The 25342-nt window shown below is 40.3% G+C and overlaps 1 protein-coding gene across 4 annotated transcripts in view; it reads left to right on the forward strand.

The window, feature by feature from the left end:
• The window catches only part of DIP2C (disco interacting protein 2 homolog C), a 325425-nt gene that overhangs the window by 285801 nt on the left and 14282 nt on the right, over positions 1-25342 (forward strand). For 2 of the 4 annotated variants that reach the window (XM_054193647.1, XM_054193649.1), the window contains 3 exons: positions 297-467; positions 7779-7808; positions 9501-9562. In XM_054193647.1, coding sequence (XP_054049622.1) covers positions 297-467; positions 7779-7808; positions 9501-9562 — 263 coding nt within the window. The remainder of the gene's footprint in view (positions 1-296; positions 468-7778; positions 7809-9500; positions 9563-25342) is intronic. The other 2 variants (XM_054193648.1, XM_054193650.1) reach the window with 1 other exon arrangement.

The following is a 25342-nucleotide window of genomic DNA, read 5'->3' on the forward strand; positions in this document are numbered from 1 at the left end:
GGCCTTCTGAATTAATATTGGGAAGTGGCATTCCCTCCCTTCCGAATTAGCATATCCGTTTCATCCAACGTGCTAACGTTGAGATGACAAGCAAGTGTGCCTGCTCTTCTACAGCTGTTAGACTGTCATCTGGCCGTCCAGCCTCCAGGAAAGATGGAAATTATACTGGCACCTTAGCCTCTTTACCGCTCTTCCTCTTGAATCATAATACCCACATAACACACTTAAGCACTACTAACTGTTTTTCATTAAATCTGCCCATTTGTGGCCTTTGTTACATTTTAACTTCTTTTTAGGCAAGGGGACTGGACCTTTCACGTGTACGGACGTGTGTAGTAGTGGCTGAAGAACGACCTCGGATAGCTCTTACTCAGTCATTTTCAAAATTATTTAAAGACCTCGGTCTCCATCCACGGGCTGTCAGCACATCACTTGGCTGTAGAGTTAACCTGGCAATATGTTTGCAGGTAAGATTTTTCACTCCTCAAGTTCAAAGCTATTTTAAGAAAATGGTATTCAGTAAGAAGCATTCATTATATTTTCTTTGGCTGCTTGGTTGTAAACATATTAAGAAAATGCATGTGGTACTCAATGTTCTTGCATATACAGGTAGCAGATTTCTGTTACTTTGTCAACTATTCATCCCTCTCATGTTGCAATCATAGCATTTATTCTGCCCATGAATACAGTAATTCAGAAAAGCGCATGGTAGTGACAGAATGTGTACTCAGTACTCCAAAAATAGTATTTAGTCGTGTAATGTAAAATCCAGTTTCCAAGTGCTCACTTTAGTATGTTACAAAATTAATTCCTTCTGTTCAGAAAATAATTCCAACCATTACTTAATTAACTAGATAGATATTTTCTGCACACAGTTTATTGCTTACAATGGAAAATTCCTGGAGAATGAAGGTTAAATCCAATATTATCCCTGGCTACTTTCTTCTGATTAGTGGACCAAAACAGAATGAAAGAGATTTTTTATTTCATTACATTTTTCTAATCTAGAATAAAGAATCTCATTTCTATCATGACTCTAATACACATCTTAGTGTTTGATAAATAGATAAAGAATCTTAAGACATGCTTTCCTAATCTGTGTCTCATTTTTATGACTCCTGATCTCTTTCTGTCCTTCCAAATCTGGTATCAGAGCTTCACATATTATTCCTGTAGTAATACCACCGGTGTCCTACTCAGATATAATATGATTTCTGACTTTATAATCTTTTTAAATAATACAAGAATCATCTTCTGCATTGGCAGCTGCATTGGCTGTTAAGTTCCATGTCCATTTGGTCACCTACCCTGTCTCTAACCTCTTCAAAGTCACTGTCTCCCCAGCAGAATTTGCCTATATGGTGCATCCCACATTTCTAACCTGGCAGTTACCCGTAGTTTACATTAAAGGATTTCTCATGCATGTAGCATGCATAATTGCTTAGGTGTGGAAGCCAGAATACATCTCCTCAGTGACACTGCAAATAAGGCATTTGCTGTTCTTTTCCTGGTTATAAATGTAAAGATTTTTTATTTTTCAAAAAAATGTGACAAATAACAGGTTATGGGTTCATCACAGACCAATATGTCTGTGTTTTATGCCTGCCTTAGACTCTTGCCCTGTTCAACATCACTAAAGAATCCTTGCTTTCATCAGACCTTGGCTAAAAATGACCTTATATATAGTTCCGCATGTTACCAGAATATGAATACAAGAGGTATGCCACATCTCCGGTACTGCTTGCTTTCTCTCTGACTACCAGCAGAGTATCTCTTCAGCCCAGGGTGACTTTAAGTACTACTATCAAATATCACACATACGACAAGGCAAAGCTGAGCAGGGTTAAAGCTCATTCTGTGTCCCAGAGGTAGAGTTCTTTAGTTCGACATTCTGTAATTGCTGCCATAAATATTACCCAGGAATAAAAGTTAAAGAAAATCTCCCGTAGTCTCAAAAGCAGCACTTGAATCGTTCAAAACAGTTTTACCGTAATAAAGCTTAATAGTCTTGAGAGAAAAATACATCTTGTAGGTTAAAAACGTCTATGAACTCAAGCAGCATCTTCCCCCATATTTCTGTCATGAATTTGATACAAAAAGTGCTGACTGAGGTTTTGAAAGCTCTTTTACTGAATGTTTCATCGCAAGAGTACAGGCCTCTTCATTGCTTTCTCCATATCTAGAGTCCTGGGTGATGACAAGGCAGAGAGGACAGCTCAGAAAACATCTAGGAAACCTAGGAAAACATCTAGGCAATCTTTGGGCGCTCCCACCCGAGACAGGACAATTTGGATGGTACCTGTTTAGTCCAGTTAGCAGGTGCAGGTTGGTGTGCTTTCCGAGGCAGCAACCCGACTAAGCTTGAATACTTGGCTGGGAGGGGCACAGCAGGCAGCAAGGACACTACTTTCCCTTGAGTAGAAGGGGAAAACAGAGGAGAAAGACATGATCTGGTTACTTGGTAACAATAGTTTTCTAATTTGCTCCTGTATCGTCAGCCATTTTGAAGTGCCCATGGGTTGTCTTTTACAGAGGAGGGGAAGAAGGGCGGTGATGGCATACCTCATGGCCACCTGCTCTGACTTTCCCGACAGATCAGGATGGGACCTGTCAGCTCCCCCCTGCAGCTGTGATGGAGCTACTTCTGAAAAATAACTGAACTTCTCTGGCTTATGGTCCATAGAGGGACCAGACCTGAAGGATGCTGTAGATAACAAGGACAAATTAGCCACAGAAGTTTGCTTGCCACTAATGAAAATCTCCACTTCAGACTTGCAGTGATCTGTAGACTGTTCATGGTGGCTGCTTCACTTATGAGATAAGTCATTTGTTCAGAACAAATGATAAAACCAGGGAACAATACTAAGCAGCAGTAAGCCAAGTTCAAAGCCCAAGTATGCCTCATTGGAAGTAACATTGTACTGGGTCTGCCTGGGGTAGAGTTAACTTTTTCATAGCAGCCCGTACGGAGCTGTCTTTTGGATTTGTGACTGAAAAAGCGTTGATGGCAGAGCAGTGGTTTAGCTACTGCGGAAGAGTGCTGCACAGCACCAAGGCTTTCCTCGCTTCTCACTCTGCCCGCTGCACCACCACCCACTGCCCCCAGCGAGTAGGCTGGGGGAGAGCAAGAGGCTGGGCGGTGACGCAGCCAGGAAAGCTGTCCCAAGCTTACCTGGGATATCCCATACCGTATCATGTCATGCTCAGCATTAAAAAAACGGAAGAGGGTCTTCCAAAGTAGCCATTGCTCACAGACTGGCTGAGCATTGTTCTGCTTGTAGGAGGTGGTGAGTGATTGCTTTTGCATCACTTGGGGTTTTTTTCTCTTTCCTTCACTCATTAAACTGTCTTTATCTCATCCTGTAGGTTTTCCCGCTTTTGCTTTTCCTGTGCTCTCCCCTGTCCCGCTGGGAGGGAAGCGAGTGAGCGGCTGGGTGGGTACTTAGCTGCTGTCTGGGTCAACTCACTACAAATGTGCAGGAAAGCTGAATACACTCAGAAAAACTGGGTGTCCTAATCAGCATGGAGTTAGGCTGGATTTTTGCTTGGCTATGTATATCTGTCTTTTGATTGTCTTAACTCCTTAGCTGAAGTTTGCTTCTTAGATGGCTCTCTACAGAAATTCTTGACAGAGTTCTTGAATCAAACTGTAAAAGTGGATAACTCTCTGAAGGAATTTTATTAATGATACTGACTACGAATTTAAGAACAGCACAGCATGAGAGCCTTGAGTGAGGTGATTAGCAGCCTGGCTGATCATATAGTTTAGTGTCAGGCTTCATTGAGTTCCACTAAGATGTGGCATCTCAGTCCATAGGACAAACTAAAAGCCATACACTGTCTAAAGAGTGGTGTGGCTGGAATGCAGAAAGCCATTTCAGAACAGGCCATATTTAGTAACGTTACCCTTCCAAGTGGAATGGTTTTTGAAGCATTTAAGCTGAGGGTAGTTTGGCAAGTTTTAAAGGCGTTTGAAAAAATACTAGAGATGTTACTTAGAAGCATCACCGCAAAACATGCCATTTTGATAGAGAATATAACGATACAGGATTGTGTCCTTTGAAGCATTTGGTAGTAGACATTGCCAAAGACAGAATTACACTGAATGCTCTTTCCAAACTCTGGAATTTTATGGCTAGTGATATTCCAGAATAGCTTGTGGGCTATTCTGTTTTCTGGGCTGAGACGCAGAACGAATTTTAATCCTTGATCAACAATGTTCCTGAAATTAGCATTGTCTCCAATATGTTCCAGAGATGGGTCAAGATTTCTGAATTCTTCACATTGCATAAAAGTACTTCTAAAGATGTTTGAGTCAACAGCATCTGCCTTTGCTTTTTTTCTTCCAAGTTGTGTCATCCATGAGATCAGCACATGGTTCCTGGAACACCATCTTCCGCAGAGATAACTGTGATCCAGCCTATTCTATGGTCTTTCTAGTATATGTATCTACTAATCAGTTTTCTAAACATATCTCAGTATTCAGCTATTGACTCTTACCAATAAAAAGCCTATCCAGGCGTTCTTCTCTATGGGCTGCCTCTAACACAACTTGGGTGTGGTCTTTGATACCTTCTTCACTTCATTTCCAATTTTTTTGACAAATTTAAGACTCAAGTGTTTCGAGGGGAAGGTATCCTGATTATTCCAAAAAACTTTTACTGTTGTTCCAGCCTTGAAAAAGAAGGGGGGGGGGGGTATGTTTGTGTCTGTGTGTATAAAAACTTGATAGCGGAATTGGACCTTTTATTAAAGATTACTTTAAAAAGGAAATCATTGTGATAATCCCTTTGGTACAAAAGAGCCTTAGTCTACCAAATTATCTTAATTTCAGGATTAAGATCAGACTAGTGTGTTGTCATTTGAGTTTATGTCCTCTCAAATGTAGAGCAAATTTTCTATGTTTCTTTTGATGTAATCATTTTGGACTACATTTTGAGAGGTGTGCTTTTGAAAATATATAATTCTCTTCATCCTTAGGCACTTAAATACCATTAATATCTGACCTTTTGTGGCTGTATAGTCACAGATAATGGTCCAGGGATTTCTGAGATGAAAAGATTTCATCCAGCATATTTTAATTCTCATTAACTAGCATCTTAGCGTTCTCAAGAGAGAGAGAAAAACAGATATAAAAAGTAGTCTGTTTCTTACAACAGCACAGATCATTCTCTAGAATTTTAGCTAGTTTTCATTTAAACACTTGAAATAAATATTTTCATTTTATTCAACCTGCTACTCAATTTCAGTTGAGGAAAAACTTCTAGAAGTTGTTCATTTTACTTAGTTAACCCTGAAAATGTACTAACAGATCTGCTCAAGCTAGGGCAGGAGAGCAGGATTCATCTTGATGCTTTCATGTCACCTCTAAGTGAGACAGCAAGGTTAAGTGCGTTATCCAATATTCATCTATAGTCAGGAGAATCAAAGAAATACTTCTAGAGAGACCTTCATTCTGCCTGTCTCAGGTGCCCATCTTGGGACGGGATTCATCAACATCAGGAGATACTTCCTACCTTACACTGCACACTTTCTTCTTTGATGGCTGAAGTTATATGAAATTAATCCTTCCCTCACTGTCTAGCAAGGAGAACTTTGTTAGTGAATTTAGGACTTAAATTTAACGTTCCTTTTTACTTAGTGATAGATCACACATTTTGAGGATCTTCCATATTAAAAGTAATAAGGCATAGCTCTGCGAAGAGTGCGACAGGAGACTGTGCACTTTATCAGAGGTATGATTCACACTTAGCAATGTAGTGCAGCTCAGAGTGAGTTGCCTCAGATTCTGCGTTTTCCCACCTTTACTATGAGTCACGCCACGAAGTTCTTTTCACAGCTCCAGCTGCTGTGCTTGCCTATGTGAGATTGTTAAGTTACATCAAAAATTCCATTTCTGAGCATCCCTGGAGCAGAAGTAGACTCAGAATAAACATTGAGGGCACATCCTTAGATAGCAAAACAAAACAACACCCAAAACAACAGTTATTTTTAAATCCTTAGGACTTCTGATTGCCTAGTTCCTGGTTTTTAACTCTGGGTGGGAAGCAGGGGAGATTGGCCTTGGCCTTTGACTTCAGTGGAAATTGGGCCGAGTGCTGACACATCGTTGTCCCTGCTGATGACTTATAGGGGTAAGTCTGTGCGGTTTTGACCTGCAATGTCTTCCCAGAGAACAAAAGGCTGGCATGTTGCAGGGTTTGCACTGACCAGGGATGGTTCAGTGGTGGCAGCCTATTCGCAGACAGGGGATTCACTTAGTCCAAGGGATGTGACTTACGATGTACCTGTTTTCAGACAGAAAATGATGATTGGTCCATTTTATTTCCTTGAACGCTACCTAACGCGTCCTTATTAAGTACCAGATACAGCAGAAGTCATGTTGTTTTTTTCCTGTTACCGACATTACAGATGCTCTCTATCTCCGTCTCACAAAATAAATGTGCACAGACAGATTCAGTCAGTCACTCTGGTCTTGGCTAAGACTCTGCTTCTTTTGAAATGCTTTCAGAGCATCTCAGCTACAGCTGGCCGTGGAAGGATGATGCTGAGACTTCAACTGCAGTTTCTCAAGCCCTTCCTTAGTTAAAAGCCATATGAGGCTCTCGTACTCCGAGTCCTCCCTGGACCTGCAGTATAGTCACAGGCAATGAACTGTATAACTGATGGATTTCAGCAATTCTGCTTTCTGCAGTTACGCTGCAGTGTTCAACCTGGATTATTAGGAATATTTCTATTTTGGGGCAGCAATGTAATAAGGAGATGCACCCTATTTTTGAAAATGCTTCATCTTCCCCTGCATCCAGAATAAACCTGTGGCAGCTTCCTGCAGTCTTTAACTTTGCTGGAATTCAGAAGTTTGATGAGAGGGATGTGGGACGCCAGTGGTCTCAGGGCTGTTTATTTTCACAAGTTGTAGGGCAAGTCCCACTGCACCACGTGGTGTTGGATGCTCCACGTGACAGCAGTGGCTTAGGAGTAGTCACTGCTGTGTTTTGTCTCTTTGCTGTGTTATCGATCGTGGTGAAGAACTGATGGGGCTTTATCAGCTTTTAATTTTACTCTTCTTTATGTGTATTACACTGTTTATCATAGCAAATAGACTAAGAATAAAGAATTATTGAAATATGAAGTTAATTCATTTAACTTCATGGTTATGGTATGGTCTTCCAGTAGTTAGGTTGTGCACGAAGCCTTGATTTTATTTCACTTTAGGAGCAGGTTTATCTGTAAGAAACAAGGTGTAAGTATCTTTCTCTGTTGTGTATACTAATTACTTTTTTTCCAAAAAGAGAGTTTACTTTTGATTTCCAGAGGACATCACTTACAAACTTCTTGTAGTAGTGAAATGGCAGACCTGGAACCCCTGTGTCAATGGATGTGCATTAAAATAGGGACATAATGTTTACGGACTTCTTCACCAAAACCAAAAAAATGAGTATGCTAGACACGTGTTTTCCACTAACAACATTGTCTGTAGTGTCCTAAAACCATTTAAGTCTGTTTGTCCAAGGTTAGCAGTCTACAGCTGTCTCTTCTGTTGCTCTACTAAAATGTTGACACCTCATTTTTTACTTTTTTTAACCTTTAATGGTATAATGGTTAATTTGTAAGATTCCTGTATTTGACATTGTTTTTCTTTTTATTTTACTCCCTGCTTTTTGCATTCTCCTCTTTTTTTTTCTCCCACCCTTCATTCCCATTTTTTTATTATTATTTTCGTCTTGTGTTACCTTCTTTCCTTCTCTCCCTCATCCCTGCTATTCCTGCTGCTATAGCCTCACAGGCTGGGGAAGCTGGCCGAGCAGGTAGGGGATTTTCATGTTCCCTCAATACCCACCTATCAGCTTCCAACAGTGGGACAGACTAGAAATTGAGTCTGGAGATGTGGGCATTTTCAGATCCTTCCATGAAATTATACAACAAGTCCAGTATAGCTTTATCTGGATGCAGGTTTCATCAAATATTAGCTGGCTCTTGTAACTATTTCATTCACACTGAAAATAACAAATGCCATAGTGATTGTCTTTGATTTTCAAACTTGACTGTTTCCATTATTTTATAAATCAACTCAGGTTTAGTTTTATTTTTAAAGATAACCAATTTTTCCTTGGTTTTGTTGTGGTTTTTTTTTAACATTGCCTATATTTCAAATAAGTTCTCCACTCAGCACTAGTCTGTTACACTGCTGAGTTTACTAGTAGACTGAAAATCGTGTTGTTAATAGCTAGAGAGGATATTGTATCTTGTATTGTGTATAACAAGCTAAAGAGGCTAACATGCATGTGCAGCTCTATTACTCTTTTTCTCTCTGGTGGTGGGTCACTATCAGTATCTGTACAGTAAGTATCAAGTGGTAGTGGTAACTCTTTTCCCCTTTAGATTCAAAAATTATCTATTTGTGCAACTCCCTTGAATTTTTAGTGCTCAACAAGTTGTGGAACTACCAGCCAGCATTCCAGAAATGCAAAATTTAGCCCTAGACATTCCTCATGTGAAGAATTGTACTCTGTAATATACCCCAAACGGGGCAGAAATCATTGGGAGTTGATGTTGCGTGCTGTTTTAAGTAGTAAACATCTAAATAACTGATAAAGGAGTTCCTGCACCTGTAGATTACCAGGGTTAGGTGAATTTATCTGCTGAAAAGAAAATTTCCAAAGTTGCAGTGTTCCAAAAGGAAGTTGTGCTTTTCTTCTAGCTTTCTGCTTAGCGGTGACGTGAGGTATGCAGCAGAGAAAAGAGCCCGAGACTGGAGCATTGAGAATTCACATGATGTTCAGTGGTGATGAGTTTGAAGTTATGGATGAGGGAAGATCATAGCAGGTTACAAAACTGCAGCAAAGCTGTGGGTGGAAAGGCTTAAAAGACTGTATCAACTCTGCATGAAAGGAAACTAAAATCAGTCTACCGCTTTTCAAGTAACTAAATATTGTGACATAAAGCAAGGATTTAAATTATGCAGTGGAAGACTGAAAAGGAACAGAATAATTGCTTACAGACCTTCAGTCCACATTGGTTCATGTCATGCGTGCTACCTTTACTATCTTTAGCTTCAAGTATATTCTCTGTTGCATGTATGGAAGACTCTCAGTAAACCATGCTTCACATTCCTGATCACGTGCTTCTGCCATTAAACTGTGTCTCCTCAGCAATCTCCGCGTTCCTTTATGTGGCAAAATGTGTTTAACGTTTTTTGTATGTATCCATGTGCTGATTACTTGGCCTTTTGTAGCAAATAAAACCTATGTTGACGTGTTTGGTTAAGTAGTATGGCCGCTTGATGTTTTCCCAAACCCCAAGGTAACAAGTACCTGACGGTAGGTATGTTTTCCAGTGCTCTTTCTGATTCTGTAAAGCTGAGCTTGGTGAATAGCTTAAATATAACTTGTCATTTGATTAGCATAATTAGCAGTGAAATGAACGTTCGGTTATTTGGGGGGTAAAACTCTTCTCCTCCCAGCCTTCAGGTTCTAATTAGCTGATGTTGTTGTTTGCAGGGAACATCTGGACCAGATCCCACCACAGTATATGTTGATATGAGGGCACTGAGGCACGACAGGTCGGAACCACCTTTTTCTTTTTCTCTCATATACACAATTAACAGAGTTTCTAGCAAGAAAGCTCCTTCAGCACACCTCACAGTCCCTGAAAACCTTTGTAATCCTCATAAATAATTTGCGCTAACTCCTACCAGAGAGCAGAAAAAGACATTTTTATTAGTGGGTTAATTAATTTTACCATTGATAAAACTGAAGCATCTGACATCACCACTGCATTGACTAACGAGATTCCCTGCTTTTATTGCCTTCAGGGTTTCATGACACTTGCATTTAGGTAGTGCAGTGTAGCCAGTCGCTAAGAAACAGAGTCCCCCTGGACCCCTTAGCTTCACAGAGGTGTTTCTCCTGGGTTGGCAGAGGTTAGCCAGTGGGGAGACCATGGGGGGATTTTGCTGCAATTCTTAATGCTGCAAGACTACGACGGAATGGATTGTTGGCTTCAGCCATTGTGAGCAACCACATTCTGTAACTGCGGGTATTGTCTAGTTCCATCCTTAATGTTAGATACGTATACAAGGAGCAAGAACTAAAATTTGCCACTAGTGGTATTAAGAAGATGTCTGAACTCTTATGGTTGGAGGGAAACTTCTGATTTTAGGTGTAATTTTTAGGAAATACCCATGCACATATATTTCAGGTTTCCAATACTCTGGTCAAAAGGCTAGGAGGTAGTCTATTCACAGAATTTTAACAAAACAAAAAGTTTTCTGTTAACTCTGGAAAAGGTGAACATTTAATTGACAGTGTTCACCAGTCCTGCTTCCTGTAAAAAACCCATTATCCAAATAGGGCTTTTTTTTCCTTTTTTTTTTTTGTTCTTTTTCTTTCATCCTTTTTAAAAGGTTAACAGAGAATTTGTTCCCCTTAGGTGAATACCAACTTTGGCTGTATCAGAGTGAGTGGCTCAGCTTGCAGGGTGCAGACCGCAGGGCACTGCAGGCCCTAATTATCATCTGGGTAGTTAAGTCAGATACACGTAGAGATATTTTCTTGTAGCACATGGAGTTTAGCAGGTTGAAGAAAGGAACTGCAAGATACTTGACTCTTCACCATTTCTTTATTCCCTTTGCACACAATATTACCAACAATAATGCTTATGTTTGATCCATCAAAGACAGCAATACCGCTGTCTGCATAACCCAGCCATTGAAAACGTGGCCCTCCTGGCCCAGCAACTGCGCTACTGTGTAGACACAGCCCATGCTCATACTCAACCCAGAAAAAAAAAAAGGCCTTTTTTGTAAAACGCAGTTATTGTTATATGAGCCTACCATCTCTGCATTGCACTTTTGAAAGGAGAGTTACTTGAGAATGTGAATGGTGTATGTTGTAAAAAAAGAAATGAGAAGTGGAGCATTTCTTTACCTAAGAGCAGAGCAAACACTGTGGCCAGGACAGATCTCATCCAGCCTGAAGTGGTCTCCTGGGCTTCTTCTGCACTTGCTGGGAAGGCGCGCACACCACCAGTGTATCGCAGCTCTCTCAGACATGCAGCAGCATGGGATGAATTGACCTTTAAGGTACCTTTCGGTATTGATGAGGAAGGAAGCTTACATGCCTAACTTGGGAAATCAAATGTTCATTTTGTAATAGACACAGTAAGCTGAGGCTTATTTACCCATAGTGTTTGGTCTAACCTCAGAGCTCTGAAATGGTTGAAGTTAGGTTGAACACAATGTAGGCAGATATGTGTAAGCATCATTCAAGTGCAGGAGAAAGGGCTAATGAATTATTAAAAGTAAAGTTGTAGACACAGAAGGGAAAGAAAAAAGCAAATGTAGATTAACTCCTTATTTGGAATTATTTTTTCTGAGAGGAGAAAGAAATTTATAGAATATTCCTTGGAAGGGAAGTATATATAAACAAATATATATAGAAGGAGAACATAACATTCACAGTTAGTTAATAAAAATGATAAACGGTGAAAATAAATTTGTATATATTTATATAGAGGAAATAAGATTTACTGTTCATAAAAGCTGCATAAACCATGGTTATACTATTTCCCTGCCTTAGCATGTCATTGAGAAGTAGGCATCATCATCAAGATCAGACTTTGCAGCGTATTAATTTATATTTAGTGACTAGTTGTACAGAACATGAAAGATGATCTTTATAGTTGGCTTCTCAGATTGTGGTAACGTAGATTTTAATTTGATGGATTAAAGCTGTGCCTCATTTACTCAATCCCGTGGAATTTAGAATTAGATTCATGGGTCATAAATTAGGGGAGAAAACAACTTTATTTGACATAGTCTCTTCACACTTGCTGTTTCTAACCGTTTTAGTGGAACTGAGTGTCACTATTGCTTAACAGTAAGTGAAAGATTGCTGTGCATAGCTGTGAGACCGTGTAGTAACAACCCACCAAATCTTTGCAGGTCAGCCACTCCCCCAACAATATGAAAAAATTACACTGTACACTTAATGTGAGAATTTCTTTTTCCTATTTTATATTTTAGAAGATATTTTCGAGCATTTGAAAAAGAGTGAACATTTTTTTATTTTTTTTGCTTTCAACACTTTCTAGTTGCTGCAAAAAGCAGCTGTAGTTCATCCTTTGAGATTATTCAAACTTTGTTCACATCTGTAAAAATTAATAATCATTTTGAATACAGCTATTTCAAACTCATCCGGTAATTATGTGTTTGCAGACTTCACAGCTTATGAAAATGTTGTCGTTTGTTAGGAGTTCAGATCAAAATACCTGTGCTATGTATTTGGGTAGAGATCATGGGGTGGTCAGTTGACCAAACCAGATATCTTCGCCCAGCTCTCACTGGTTTTGGATAGTTTGCTTCTTAGGTCAGATTGGAGGGTCTCAAGCACCTTTTTGTTTGTGCCTCTGTGTGGTTTTGAGCCACCAGCCCACTGGCTTCGCTGCTGGGACTCTGGAGTTCTGGCCATAGTTGCCAGCTATGGGAAACAGGGAAATGACTGGGACTGGGCTCACCCGGAGGTTCAGGGAGCTCACTTGGTCAGTGGCTGGCGTCACTTATGATGCTGGTAAAAGGTCTTGATTGCCCAGCTGTGAACATCTAGTGCAGTTTTGATGCTACAGCCACTGCATCAGGGTCTCCCATAGAGCTTGTGTTGTATTTGTCAGCGCTAACGGGATGTCCCAGCCACCCTGTGCTGCTGTCTCAAATGGCAATAGGCACCTCTTTTTGGAAACTGAGTAACATCCTAATAGCAAGAATATACAGCACTGGCTTGCTCTTGGTGACAATGCATCAGTATTGTTGTACTCGGCATCTCATGGATTTTCTAAAAATCAGAGCGTCCTCAGGGTGGCCAAGAAAGAGCAAGCAAAGAGAGGCAAGTCCCACCTGGGCTGTTTAGTGAAAAAGCAGCAGATTCCCGAGTTAGCACCGAGTGGCTGATGTGCCCCTGCACTGCAGCGCAATGCAGTTTAGAGAGGTTAACTCGGATCCAAAGGGTAAAATAGGTGGATTAATGCTTCGCCGCGCGTGAGCTGGCCTCGCAGCAGGCCGTGCTGGCACGGCACGGCTGGTCCCAGTTGCTGACTCACTGAGCAGCTCAGGTCACGGACACGTGTCCGCGTGCGTCTACAGGGAGGGCAGATGCAGCAAAACTCCAGGCGTGAGCACCCCGTCGGGTTGTTGGCTGCATTTCTCTGCCTCTGGGAAAACAACTTTATCCCCCCCACAAATAAAAAGAAATAGAATAAATGTATTCGTATTCTTGTCCCACTGTCTGAACTGCTGGTTTTCAGAACACTCCATCATCATATTAGACCAGTCATGTCCTCCTCAGCAAGCTTTCCAGGTGGTGAAGCACAAGATACCTAAATATGCTAAAAGCTGAGAACTGCTTGGAAGATAAAAAAGAGAGACCCTTTTCTCATCATACCAAAACACCATATACTCGGAACATACTGGCTTTTATAACACTTACATGCTTTTGTAGCAGTAAAAGTGTAGATTTAAAGCCTAAGCATCCCTTTTTTTATCCATCATGTTCTAAAACAATATGTACACATGTTTATAAAATAAAAAATGTCCAACAAAAAATACGTCTCTGATATTAGCATAAAAATTTCACAGCCTCCTCAGCCTTAACAGGAGGTTAGTTCTTGTTAGAAAGATTATCTGTTGGCAAAATGAGGAGCCACTTTGCCAAACTGAGAATAGACCTCATGTGTAGTCCAAAAAAAAAATCTTCCTTTCACGTAGACAGGGCAAAAATATTTTTTAAGTGTTCTTGAGGAGGTCAGGCTGGATTTTCAAATGTTTCAACGTATTTGCAGATATTCTAAAACATATTTTTTTTAGAATCATTCAAAACTGTTTTCAAAATGTTACTGATTTAACCTGCTAGTTTAAATTTTGAAATAAACTTAAGTTTGAAACTAAGCTGGTATGAATAAGAAATAAAATATCATGAAAAATGTTGAAACATTTTGACTGCTTTGAATTTTTTGCTCAAATTTTTTTAGGAATTTTTTTTTCTGCATTTCTCTATCAGAAATTATAATTAACTTAAGGATCCAGCTGGTGATGGCTGAGGAAGATCATTGATCATCTTCTAAAGTTGAAACTTCCTGCAAATCCTGTGAAGATAAACATCCCCTTGCACCCTAAGAATCTCTTCTATAGCAAAACCTTATCCATAAAGAAAAAAAGATTATGAAAATCACTGCCCTGCCTTAAGTGGGGCAAGGAAAGATCTACTTTGATATCAGAGTTTATTTTAAAAGGACAAAAAACTGAAAGGAAACAAGTTCATTGCAATCTGTGTCCACCCCCAAAAGCAGGTAAAAATGTCACCAGTCTCCTTGTTCAGCAGCAGGTAGTGACAACTTATGAGCTCTGATGGAGTAGAGGCTTAGACTTCTAGGGGGAGAGAGCCACTAATCAAGTCACATGTGTATTGATGAAGATTTTGGTGCCATATTGCATGCATTTGAAATAAACTGTTTCCCCTTATTTTGACTAAAAATTGTATTTAAGCCGATTATTGAACTATACCCACATTTTGTACCAAACTGGGCAAGAATTAAGACTTTAAACCAGTGTTAGTAAACACTGTTCTCAATTTTGCTTGATACCATCTCTGGTTTCATATATGCATGCATCCTTACCCCTCATATCCTTCTCATCCTGCCTTTAAATTCCAGTATTCCCTTTGGTGAAATAATAGGTGCATTAAATGATCATTTAAATTATTCAATTTCATCTAGTTAAGTCTGTATTTTTTTCAGTAGGGTCAGAAAAATGGAGACTTTAACTTATTAAACCCTGTTGTGGTTTACTGGCTTTCCTTTTGAGGTACATGGAATGGTGAGCTACTTGGGTAGTTTCTTGGCCGCAGACATGGTGAGGCAGCTGGCACCAAAGCAGGAGCCAAATCCAGATGTAGGATATTGCCAAATAAACTAGAAGCACCAAGATGTATTTGGGTTCAAGTGAATTTTTTAGTCTGGATGTCATTCAATATGTGGCTTATGGTATCCACAGTCTCTCACTGAAATACTCACACTCCATCATTAGAACAATTATTTTAATGTGATTACCCTCTGTGTTTATTAAACAAGCAGTTTGTGGAGATTACAAATCGGGGTCTTCTCTTCTTATGTGGTCACTGACATCTTCTTGGAGTGATGCAAATTAGTGTCTCTCTTCAAAAGAAGTGACTTTGTATATACGTATGTCATTAGCAGACGTGATTTCTTAGGAAGTCATTTGTATGTTGTGCTAAGTCTTTATTTTTCGTTTTGGATTTTGGGAGTATTCAGAGAGCTCTGAACTTCCGTCAGACTTGCTCAGACATTGTCTCCTTGACAAAGGTGATTTCAGAGGATGGAAATTCTGAATCTCATTCCCCAAGAAGAGAAGGAAACACTTGTAGCGTTTCAAAAATAAGTGAAAACAGTTACTAAGGATTTATTTTTATAGATTGCTTATATGCTGAGCCCAGTCTTATATGCAGGCTCTGTCAAAAGGAATCAGTTAAGGCTTTGGCTTTATTTTAATGTATTCCAGCATTTCAGACTTCATGCAGGAAAACAAAAATAGCCTTTTATTTTGGCTGTCAATTGTTTATCCTTCTCCTCCATATTTTACTGAAACTTCCATGTTGTGTATACATTGTTTTGGGTAATACCAAGCAACAAAGCCACGGGAGCTTTTTTCTAATTCTGAAACACTTCTACTCCATCTACTTTGCAAAATACTCTTATTATTGGGTTACCAGACAAAAGAACTACTTAGCTAAATTATTATCTAAGCTATAGCCACAGCAGTGCTCTGTAGCGCAGTTACGGCATGGAGAATAACCGTTTTATAGTCACGCAGTAGGGAAAGGAGACTGGGGGGGAGATACGTCAGAAGGAGACATGCTAATGGGAAGTGACAGTAAAATAGTTACCTTTTGTGAAACTCTTAATTGTTTAATCATAGTTGAAAGCCATTTGCCAATGGTAGCAAAAGAGAAATTTTGAAGAGCGCTCCCTGATGCGCGGGGGAGCAGTGAGTGCTTTTTTCAGCTCTTGTAATGGGTACCAGCGTACAGAGCCCAGATGCAGGTTACAGAAAATCCCAGTCCTCAATTATTCACTTCAGATGGGGTCCAAAGGGGTAGTTAAAATCTATTATTGCCCCCTTGGATGCTCAGCCACCTTTTCCCTTGCAGTGAGATTCAGGAGGTAAAGTGTGTAGCGTATTTTGAGGTTTGAAGTGCTGTATACCTGGTGAACTGTTCAAAACACAGACCTCACAAGCCATTGGCCTCAGAAAGCCACCAGTGCTTTATACGCAATAAGCTTATTTATGAATTGAATTGTCAAGTACTACCTCTAGCAGCACCACTCTGGTGATCCTGAGCTTTGAGGCTCTTCTCGGATGGGTGGCTCCAATTCCAAGTTTCACACATCACCCATGCTTTTTTTATTTAGATTATCTGTTGCTTTGGCTGTTTTGGTTTTTTTCTGTTATCACAAAAACAGTTTTTTCATGGAAAAATGAAAAGATTTCACCTCTCTGAATTCAGTAGAAGAGGTAACTCAGGAGGAGGAGGGGGTGAGGTCTTTGAAATAAAACCTAAGTCCCTCAAAGCTTTAAGTATGATAAGTAATGATGTAGTTTGATTTTGAGGAGTCTTTGTAGAAACGTCTGGCTTTTAGGCATTTTGTCTATTAACTTGCAGAAGCTCATTAGTGAGTTTAAGCTGTCTGTCGTGGTACTGGGCAAACCCTCATTCTTCATGTTTTTGCCAGGAGAAGATACTCAGAATGGCCTTTTAGCGGCATTGCGTTTTGTTTCTGCCATGCAAACACTGCGGTCTCAGAAATCCCCTTGGCACTGTTTCTGATCTATGGGAAACAAATCTCCTAGAAAGAAAAGTTAATTTGGGCTGATAAGCATCATATCAACACTTCTGGTTCTGACTTAGAGAAGTCCCGATCTGTCTAGGGTGGAGGCAAGGTTCTCTCTTGCTCTTCCTGCCGGCGTCAGGGCATGAACCACGAGACTTGCTCAACCTCTGTGTGCTGGATAGTCAGTGATTAGGAATAAAGCTGACGACCTAGGAAACTGAAGAGGAGCAAATATCATCTAAAGGATTGCACTGTTTACTTATGAGGATCCAGAGTTACAGCAAAATTTGTAAATGTACCTATTTTAAGAGCTTTGAAAGATGCTTCATGTCTCCAGGAATAAAGCAACTTCAGTTGCAGGGCAGAAGAAAGGGACAAACATCCAATAACTTCCAGATGAGAAGTCCCAATCACTCTGAGCTGTGAGACTAAACTAGGGGGATGGGAGCCCTACAAGGCAATTTCTGTGCTTTCTAGGGCAAGACTACTAGCTCTTGAAGTATGTCCTCCCTTGAAACAAGTCTATTTCTTCCTTGATAAAGTCATCTTCGAGGGATCAGAATATTATGATTTTACTGGAACGGGAGAATAAGAGTTGGCTCTAAATGTGGTCTTTGAAAGAGGTTGTGGTTTAGTATACTTTAACTACAAATCAAGAAGTTTCAGTTACGCTTCCCTGGAGTGCTTAGGGGAAAGAGAAGACTGTCATGTGTACCAAGTAAGAGGAAGACAAAGGGAAAACAAAAAGCCGTAGCTTTCCAGGAAAGTAGGTGTACTGCAGTTGTATGTTTGTGTAATTGTTTGCAAGTGCCATTTGCATGTGATTCTTCAAACATGAGTAAAAGCACTAGATGGAAAGTGGTTCCATTTTTGTTTGTTTTTACAAACCAGTTTTGAATTTCCCAATAGTATTAAAATTGGGAAATTATTAAAGCTAGTTAAAATACACCAACATTTTTATTCCCGAAGAATGTCTGATGCTGTTAAAAAAAGCGGTATGTCCCGTTTCAAAGTATATTGAGTTTCTTTGGTGTTGCAGGTCCTTCTCTTTCAATCATGCTCATTACAGGCGCTGGGAATTGATAAAGCAAGCTGGCCGCTCACTTTTCTGAGGAAGATTTATTCAAATTCTTCCTTTATTTGCCTACAAGCCATACTTCTTCCCTTCTCTCTCCCAGAGCTTGCCATGAGTCTAACCATACAGTTACAGGAATGTCCTAAAACCAAGAATTTTCAATCTTCCATTTTCTGTACGGATAAAATGTATTGCGTATTTGATTTTTACTTATAGTGTGTTCTGAACCATAATTTACTTTGTTTCCCTCATTTTGGTATATACTACTAATGGAGCACTAAACTGATTCTTTAAAATGCCAAGAGTGATCAACATAGAGCACATTTGCTGTTTCAGTAGTGGAGGAAAAAGTGCCGTTTCCCATACCGCTACCTTAGAGTACATTTCACGATAGACATATCTGGTTTAGAAGGAAAAATACATAATGAATACATACAAAATTTGGAGCAAGCCTTTGTAGCTTCTGCAGACCTACCCAGGGACTGTGGGGTGCTGTAAGAGATGGAGTTTCCTAAGTGCTTTCCATCCCTCTTTTCCCCTCTTCTCTTGCCAGCCTTTGTAGGAAGACAGGGTCTTTTCTGTTCCACACGCTGACGCTTTTTTGCAACAAATAATTTAGCGGAGGGTGCTGTGCTGGCGGATACCCGTGGGAAATGGGCTCTGTTACCTTTGGGACCCACCCCAGCTTTGCTGGCCTCAGGCACTCGTTTGGCTCTCGTTGTCAGTGGAGTCTGGCTGTAGGAATACTGAATGGCTAAGATTGGGAAGGAGAGCTCTGAAAAACAGTAAAAGCACCCTATATTTATATAAGGATCCATCACTAGCTTGGTTAGAGATGTAATATCCCATTAAACGGCTCTCTTCAATAGCTCTTAATATGTTCCTTCAGGCTTCACATATCCTTCTTAATATTGCATATATCAGAAGTGTCTGTTTGCAGAAGATGAGCCTACCTATGTGAAAAGTCTTGTGGAGCTCAGCCAGGGTTCCCAGTAAGTCTCCCATGAAAAGGACAGTCCCTTTTCAGTGCCTTCAGGTGTACAAGGCACTGCTGCTCGTGGCACCACTGACCTTTTCTTCTGAGTATTAATCTGCAGTTTTAATTCAACTGCAAAAATAGCTCTGCGTGTTGAAGTTTTCCATGCACAGGCAATGTCCCTGGTGGTTGTTAAGGAGAGGGAACTTTCTGCAACTTTTTCCCTAAAAACGCAGGGTGAGTCAGCTGGTGTGTGAATTTTGAAGGTTGTAGCAAGATAAGGGGGCAGGGGAAAGAGAATAACTTGATTTCAGAAATTCCTCTTTTTATTACTGTGTATTTATTTATTATTGTGTAAATGTAGAATATGAATATTACATTGGGGAAGCTAAAATTATTCCCATCATTTGTTAACAACAAATAAGCTAATTCAATTAGATGAGGATAAAAGTTTTCCATATGTGTGGAGTCTCTTTTCGCAGTTGTAACTGGTTACAAAAGCGTTACGAAATAGAAAAAGCATCTTACATTAAACAGAATCATCCTATCACAATTGTGATTATGAAGAGTGCTGTTACAAACAATTAGTGATAAACACCGTGTCCTGGGAGGTTTGTAACCTAAATAAAAAGATAGCAGCTGAGAGCAGCATTGTGCCTGTTGCTGCAAATACGAACCTGAAGCACAGGGAAGGGTGATGCTGTGCCTGATGGGGCGCAGGAGCTGTGAGGCAGGGCCAGGAGGGAGACCAGATTCTCCAGAGTCCCGGTCCACTGCATGCACTTCAAATAGCTGTGCATCGTGCTTTACACAATGTGCAAAGTTAATTTAAACAAATATGATGGAGTTCACGTATAATGAAAGCTGAACATTTCAAAGTACTCCAAGGTTGAAAACAGACATAACCATGGCTTAGTTTTCTTACATACTCCTATGGTCTTATATGATAAAATTGCCATTACTTTTTTTAATCTCTGAAGCTGTGAATATTCCCTTCCTGAACTGGAGTTCCTGCCTCATTTCGATCTCTTAGCAGCTTTCTGAACTTTCTTAAATCCTTGTGTAACCTTTTCTGCTTCTTTGTTCAGCCATCTGAAGGATTGGAAGCTGTTTGCTTTTGACCTCCGGGAATCTGGGACATGAAGTGTAATTTATGGTGAAGAAAAGTCTTTACATTAAAGGAAGGGATTTAGTGCTAATTCTTAAACTGAACTTGTTATTTATGGAATTAACAGGATTAAAATATGTCCTAGACATATAGAAGATTTAATGGTTGTTAATTTTCTTGGCTAAAGTTTGCCTCAATCCAAAACTTCCTTTTTCAGTCTCAGTCGTATTTATCCATTATCTGAATTTGTCATGTGATGGGAGGAAAACTGCTCTGAGGAAACCAGGATGATGCAGGGAAACTCTTCTTCATTATCTAGATTTTCCCTTCAGCCTAAGTGTTCAGCTATGCTATTTTCCTAATTTTCTGATCTGACTATTTGAACTGGGTATGTCATTTTGGAAGGCTGAGCTTCTGTGCTTTGATCCGTTATTTCCATTTTTGGTAGAATGAGCTCATTGACTTGTAAATTCCGGAATAGTTTATGTAGAAATAGTTGAATAAATGAGTAAAGAGAAGATGCACTGAAAGTCTTGAGCGTGAAAGAGCCCTGACCCCAGTTCAGGATCCCCCTGTTACCTACAGTGCCCATCTTCCCTCTAACTATAGGAAATGAGACCGGGGGCTGCGTCAGCCCTTTCCCACCGTCAGTCTTACCCAGGCACCATCTCAACGTCAGGCAGCGATAGCGATCTGAAAGGTGTTGATGATGGCAGTAGTTCACGGCAATAATTCCTGGCCATTTGAGTCAGAACTGGGAAACCACTGTGCTGTGGATATAGCTACACGAAAGCGTATGTGCTCTCTGGCTTTACAGTTAGACTTTGGTTAAAATTTCTAATGAACAAGGTGGTTGTCTTTTTTCAGCAGAAAAGACCATTGTGTTGATATCAGAAGCGACAGGTTTTACAGGTATTTTTCAGCTTAAGGAAGAAGATAGAATTCTCAGAATTCTCAAAGTGGTCAAAACACCCTACTTTAACTTCTGAATTTTTGCTCATGATAGTGGTTAAAGCATTTTCAGTCTGGAGAGGCAATTAACCTGCATTTCAAAACAAAGCAAAAAAACTGAAACACTAAACATAAATAACCTCTTTTTCTGACCCGCAACAGTTGGGTTTTTTTCATATTCTGTTTACAGCTTCCTTCCATACTTCACTTTTTTGTTCCAATTTAATACACAAAAATTTTCAAAACATCAATTTCTTGCAGGATAGGAAAAAACCCACTTCTGTCCCACAAGTTCAACTTCTAATGTAAGATGACAATCAACAGGAAATCTTAAGAAATAGGGCTGGAATGAAATGAAAGAGACCATCAGCTGTTTCTTTATGCCACAGAAAGGCTATGGAGGCATACATTGGTATTTTCTATACATATAGTGTATTTTCAATACATGTTAGCTTATGCTTGCGTCACATCTTATCTAGTTTCCTTTATGTTTTTTTGCTGAACGTTCTCGGGAATGGCAGCATCCTAAACAGCTACTGAAATAAATTAGTGTGCAAAATAGCACACTGAAAATATTTGAGAAACCAAAAAGCGGGACTTCCAAGCTGGCATGACTGCAAAATGGCATGGTGTGAGAACAGACCGCTCAAGATAGGAGGAAGAATAATAATTAAGGGTGGGTAGGGTAAACAGGGAAATAAGAGCTTGAGATGATGGAAGCCGCAGTGCTTCAGTGCCCCAGCCTGGCACACAGCAGCAGATGCTGGCGCGCTGGCGAGGAGGAGGAGGAGGAGGAGAGCAGTTACCATGGTTCAGCTTGTGGGAATGGCTATAAAGGGAAGAAAAAAGTTCAAGATGTGGGTTTTGGCCAAGTGTTAGGGTAAAAGGCAAGCTCTTTAGCTGAGTTACATTTAAAAAGAGAAGGGACAGTGGGAAAATCTTTCAAATTGGAGGTGGAGAGCTAGTTAGAAATAACAAGAGGAAGCTAAGAACAGTTCTTGCCAAGCATCGCAGTAAAAAGGTTCCTGACTATGAAGTACATTCAGCTGAGAAATAAACTCTGAAGGGAAGTAGAAGAAGCCCTGTCATTTGAAATACTATAACAGGAGTAGACAAAGCACTCGAAAGTGCACTGCAGGGAACAGGCTTTTTTTGGCAGGGAGCGAGACTTGGATGACCTAATAGCTTCTTTCCATCTCTATTAGAATCACGGAATCCAAAGCCTTTCTCAGAGCAGCAGCACAGCCGGCTTTGAAGGTTTGCCCAGTTTTGGCATCGTACCGTTGGTTAGTACCACTCTACACGCTCCAGCCCCCGCGGATTCCCAAAGCAATAGTTAATAGCTCTGCTGACAAACTCTCTGATTAGTGCGAAATACTAGCAAGCTGTGGAATGTATTTTGGAGAGTTTTCATCACCAAATGGACCAGATCTAAAAAGGACCATAAATAAAATTTGCAGTTTCATGTAAGATAGTTGGGCAGAAAGGCATTGTCGCTGTATTTCAATATCCCCGTTGCTGCACAGTGATTACAGTGCCAGTTAGTCATAGCTTGCCAGCCTTCATTCTGAAGTCAGATTTCACTCCTACTTTTCTGTAGTAAGTGTTTGATTTAAAGGAGGTGAAATCTGTCCAATGTATTAAATTGTAACAAGGAAAAGAAGTTTAGCACATACTGGTGTTGTAGCTGCATTCCCTATTAAATCCCAGTAGCCAAACTTTGAAACGTAGGCAGCTTTCTCAACTCTGCAGCTCTAATTAGAGATTTTTTTAAGAAAAAAGACTAATTCTTAGGAATGAGTGAAGAAAATGCTAAAAATTATACTGTCTTATACTGTACTATGTAAATACTACAGATTCGTTGCATATCAACATTGTTTATAGCTTTGTAACGGTGCAATGATTCTTAAACATCTTCTGCCTCTCCCCTCCAGTGAGACATTTTGGTGGGAGAGAAGCTCTGAGTCTGCCCTACATTGGGTCACTCCTTTATGTTTTCCCTCTCAGCTTTGGCTGCAAACCACCAGAAGGTGCAAAAAGAGCTTTCACGCCCAAGGGCAGCATTTTTCTCCCATCCACTTGATTTGCAGGCTCTTTGCCCAGGCTGGCTTTATTGCCATGTTCTCCTCTGCCCTTCCCGCACGGCTCGCAGGCAGCAGAAAGCAGCGGGAAGACTCTGTGCTCGCTTTGTACGAGATCGTTTTCACTCCCAGCAAAGAATGGCAGGAGCACCGCAGAGAAACAGGACTTGCCCTTTCTAGACCACTGCCGTCTGGGAGAACCTTACGATTATTGTAAATTTGGAGAAGGTTTACCAACATTGTCCTAAGAAGGCTGTAAGGAGCTGTGGGTTTCTTTGCCAGCATCACCTGGGTAATTCCGAGGCGTTGTTTTTCAAGGGTCTGAGGGGCCCTGTGCTCTGCCTTTTCGCCTTGCCTGACAGACCAGCCTTCACAGTGATGCTGCTCACTCGAGAGGGAAAGCAAGAAGTTTTCAGTCACGTCTGCTGTCTGTGTTTGTCAGTGGAAAAAGGGAAATCTCTTGGGGAAGAGTGGGAACAATTGAATTATTTTATGCTGAGGCACAGTAAAACTCATTTTAAAAATTATTGCCTAATGTCCATAATTTATTCACAGCACTAGTCCCAGTAGAGTTAATAAGACTATTACGCACTTAATTTTAAGTGTGCACATAGGAGTCGGTAACGTCAGAATCTAATGTTTTACTTCTATTTTTTTTAAAATCTCTTTGTGGCAAAATATCTTTTATTATTTCAGAGTTGTTAGAGGTTTAACAGCATGTTCCCAAATGGATTGTGGGCTTAGCATAAACTTTTTAAAAGGGAGTCCAAGTTTTTGAGCATTAACAAGGCCCTTGCAGAAAGCCTCCAGGAAATGCCGTTTCTATGTTTAGTGCGCTGCCATGATAACTCTGTAGGGAAGCGAGGCGGAAAGCACGGAGTAGGAGAGGTTTAACAGAATTGGAAACTGAGAAATTACGCCTTCTGGATTGTCATGTGCTAAAAAATGAGGCGAGGTTAAAGGAAATAGGTGGAGAGGGGAACTGGAAGAATCGGCTAGTGATAATAAGAACAAGGTGGGAAGCACAGATGCTGAAAGCAAGGAGGAAAAAGATGGTCAGATTTATGAATGTTGATTCATTTCCAGTAGTCACTTCATTGACTATTGAATGCTTTATTATATGTGATTTCTGCTAGGCCTGGAGTTCAGCAACACTTCATTGAGGCATGTCTTAATAGTGGGAAAGGAGCAAAGGCCAACAGAATCTCTGGGCAGCCGGACAGATCTGACATACTCTTTTCCTGCCCCAGAGGTTTATTGCTACTGTTATCCAAATCAGATTCTTTTTAAACCAATCTGAAATTCAAATAAAGTATTTCCTGACCTTTGTTACACCATCTTTCTTAGCACTGCATATGGCTGAGGTCTTTTCAATTGTCTTTTTTTTGAGGCTAAACCTATTTGACAAATGTTGGTAAATAATAAATTAGCTGACTCTGTTAAATGAGATACCAGGTGGTTGAGACGATGGCTAGTTCTTCTAAGAACAGCTGCTTGTCTGCAAATGCCTATCTAAAGGTTAGAGATCATCATTTGTGTAGAAAAACTCATTTAAAGACATTTTCTGTTTCTGCACTGATACAGATTTTACAGAGCAAAGATATAGATAAAAAGGCAGAAATAGAGGCATTGTTAACAAGTGGTTTTTGTGTTATTTGATTTTTTTCAATATGCATGGAGTTATTTTTAAAGCCTTTGCTACATAGTCCTAAATGCCTATGATTTAGCTTGCCATTTGAACAGCAACATGACTGTGGCTTATGTAGACATACCCTTCATAGAGCAGTGTTAATTTAGCCTTGCATGTACACCTTGCAGTGAAGCTCCTGTGGCCTGGGTTTCTGCTGCCCTGTATCTGTGTCCCGGGTTGAACAGATGGATGTTGTAGCTTCACTGCCTTTGCTGTGAGACAGTGGTGGCCCCACTGCTCTTCAGGTGGTGGGAAGCTCAACAGAAAATTATGTAGTAAATGTGTATACGCCTGTAACACCACAGAGGTTTAAGAGAGCAATGCGGTGTAAAACAAGGACAATACAATATTAAAGGTAACACACAGGAGTGGTAACTAGAGCAACAGGCTCTGTCTGGGAGTTTCGTGGCAGTCAGGCAAACTTTGGAAGGCGGTTCCTGTTACACACCTTGCAGGAGAGCAGGTCAGGCTGCAGCTTCCCAGCTGTGCCTGCTCCAGGCAATGCCCTTTGTCGGGCGCTTTACATCCTTTTCCTCTCAAAATGACTTGGAAAATCAGTCTG

Source organism: Rissa tridactyla, chromosome 2 (genome assembly GCF_028500815.1).
Source record: "Rissa tridactyla isolate bRisTri1 chromosome 2, bRisTri1.patW.cur.20221130, whole genome shotgun sequence".
NCBI lineage: Eukaryota > Metazoa > Chordata > Aves > Charadriiformes > Laridae > Rissa > Rissa tridactyla.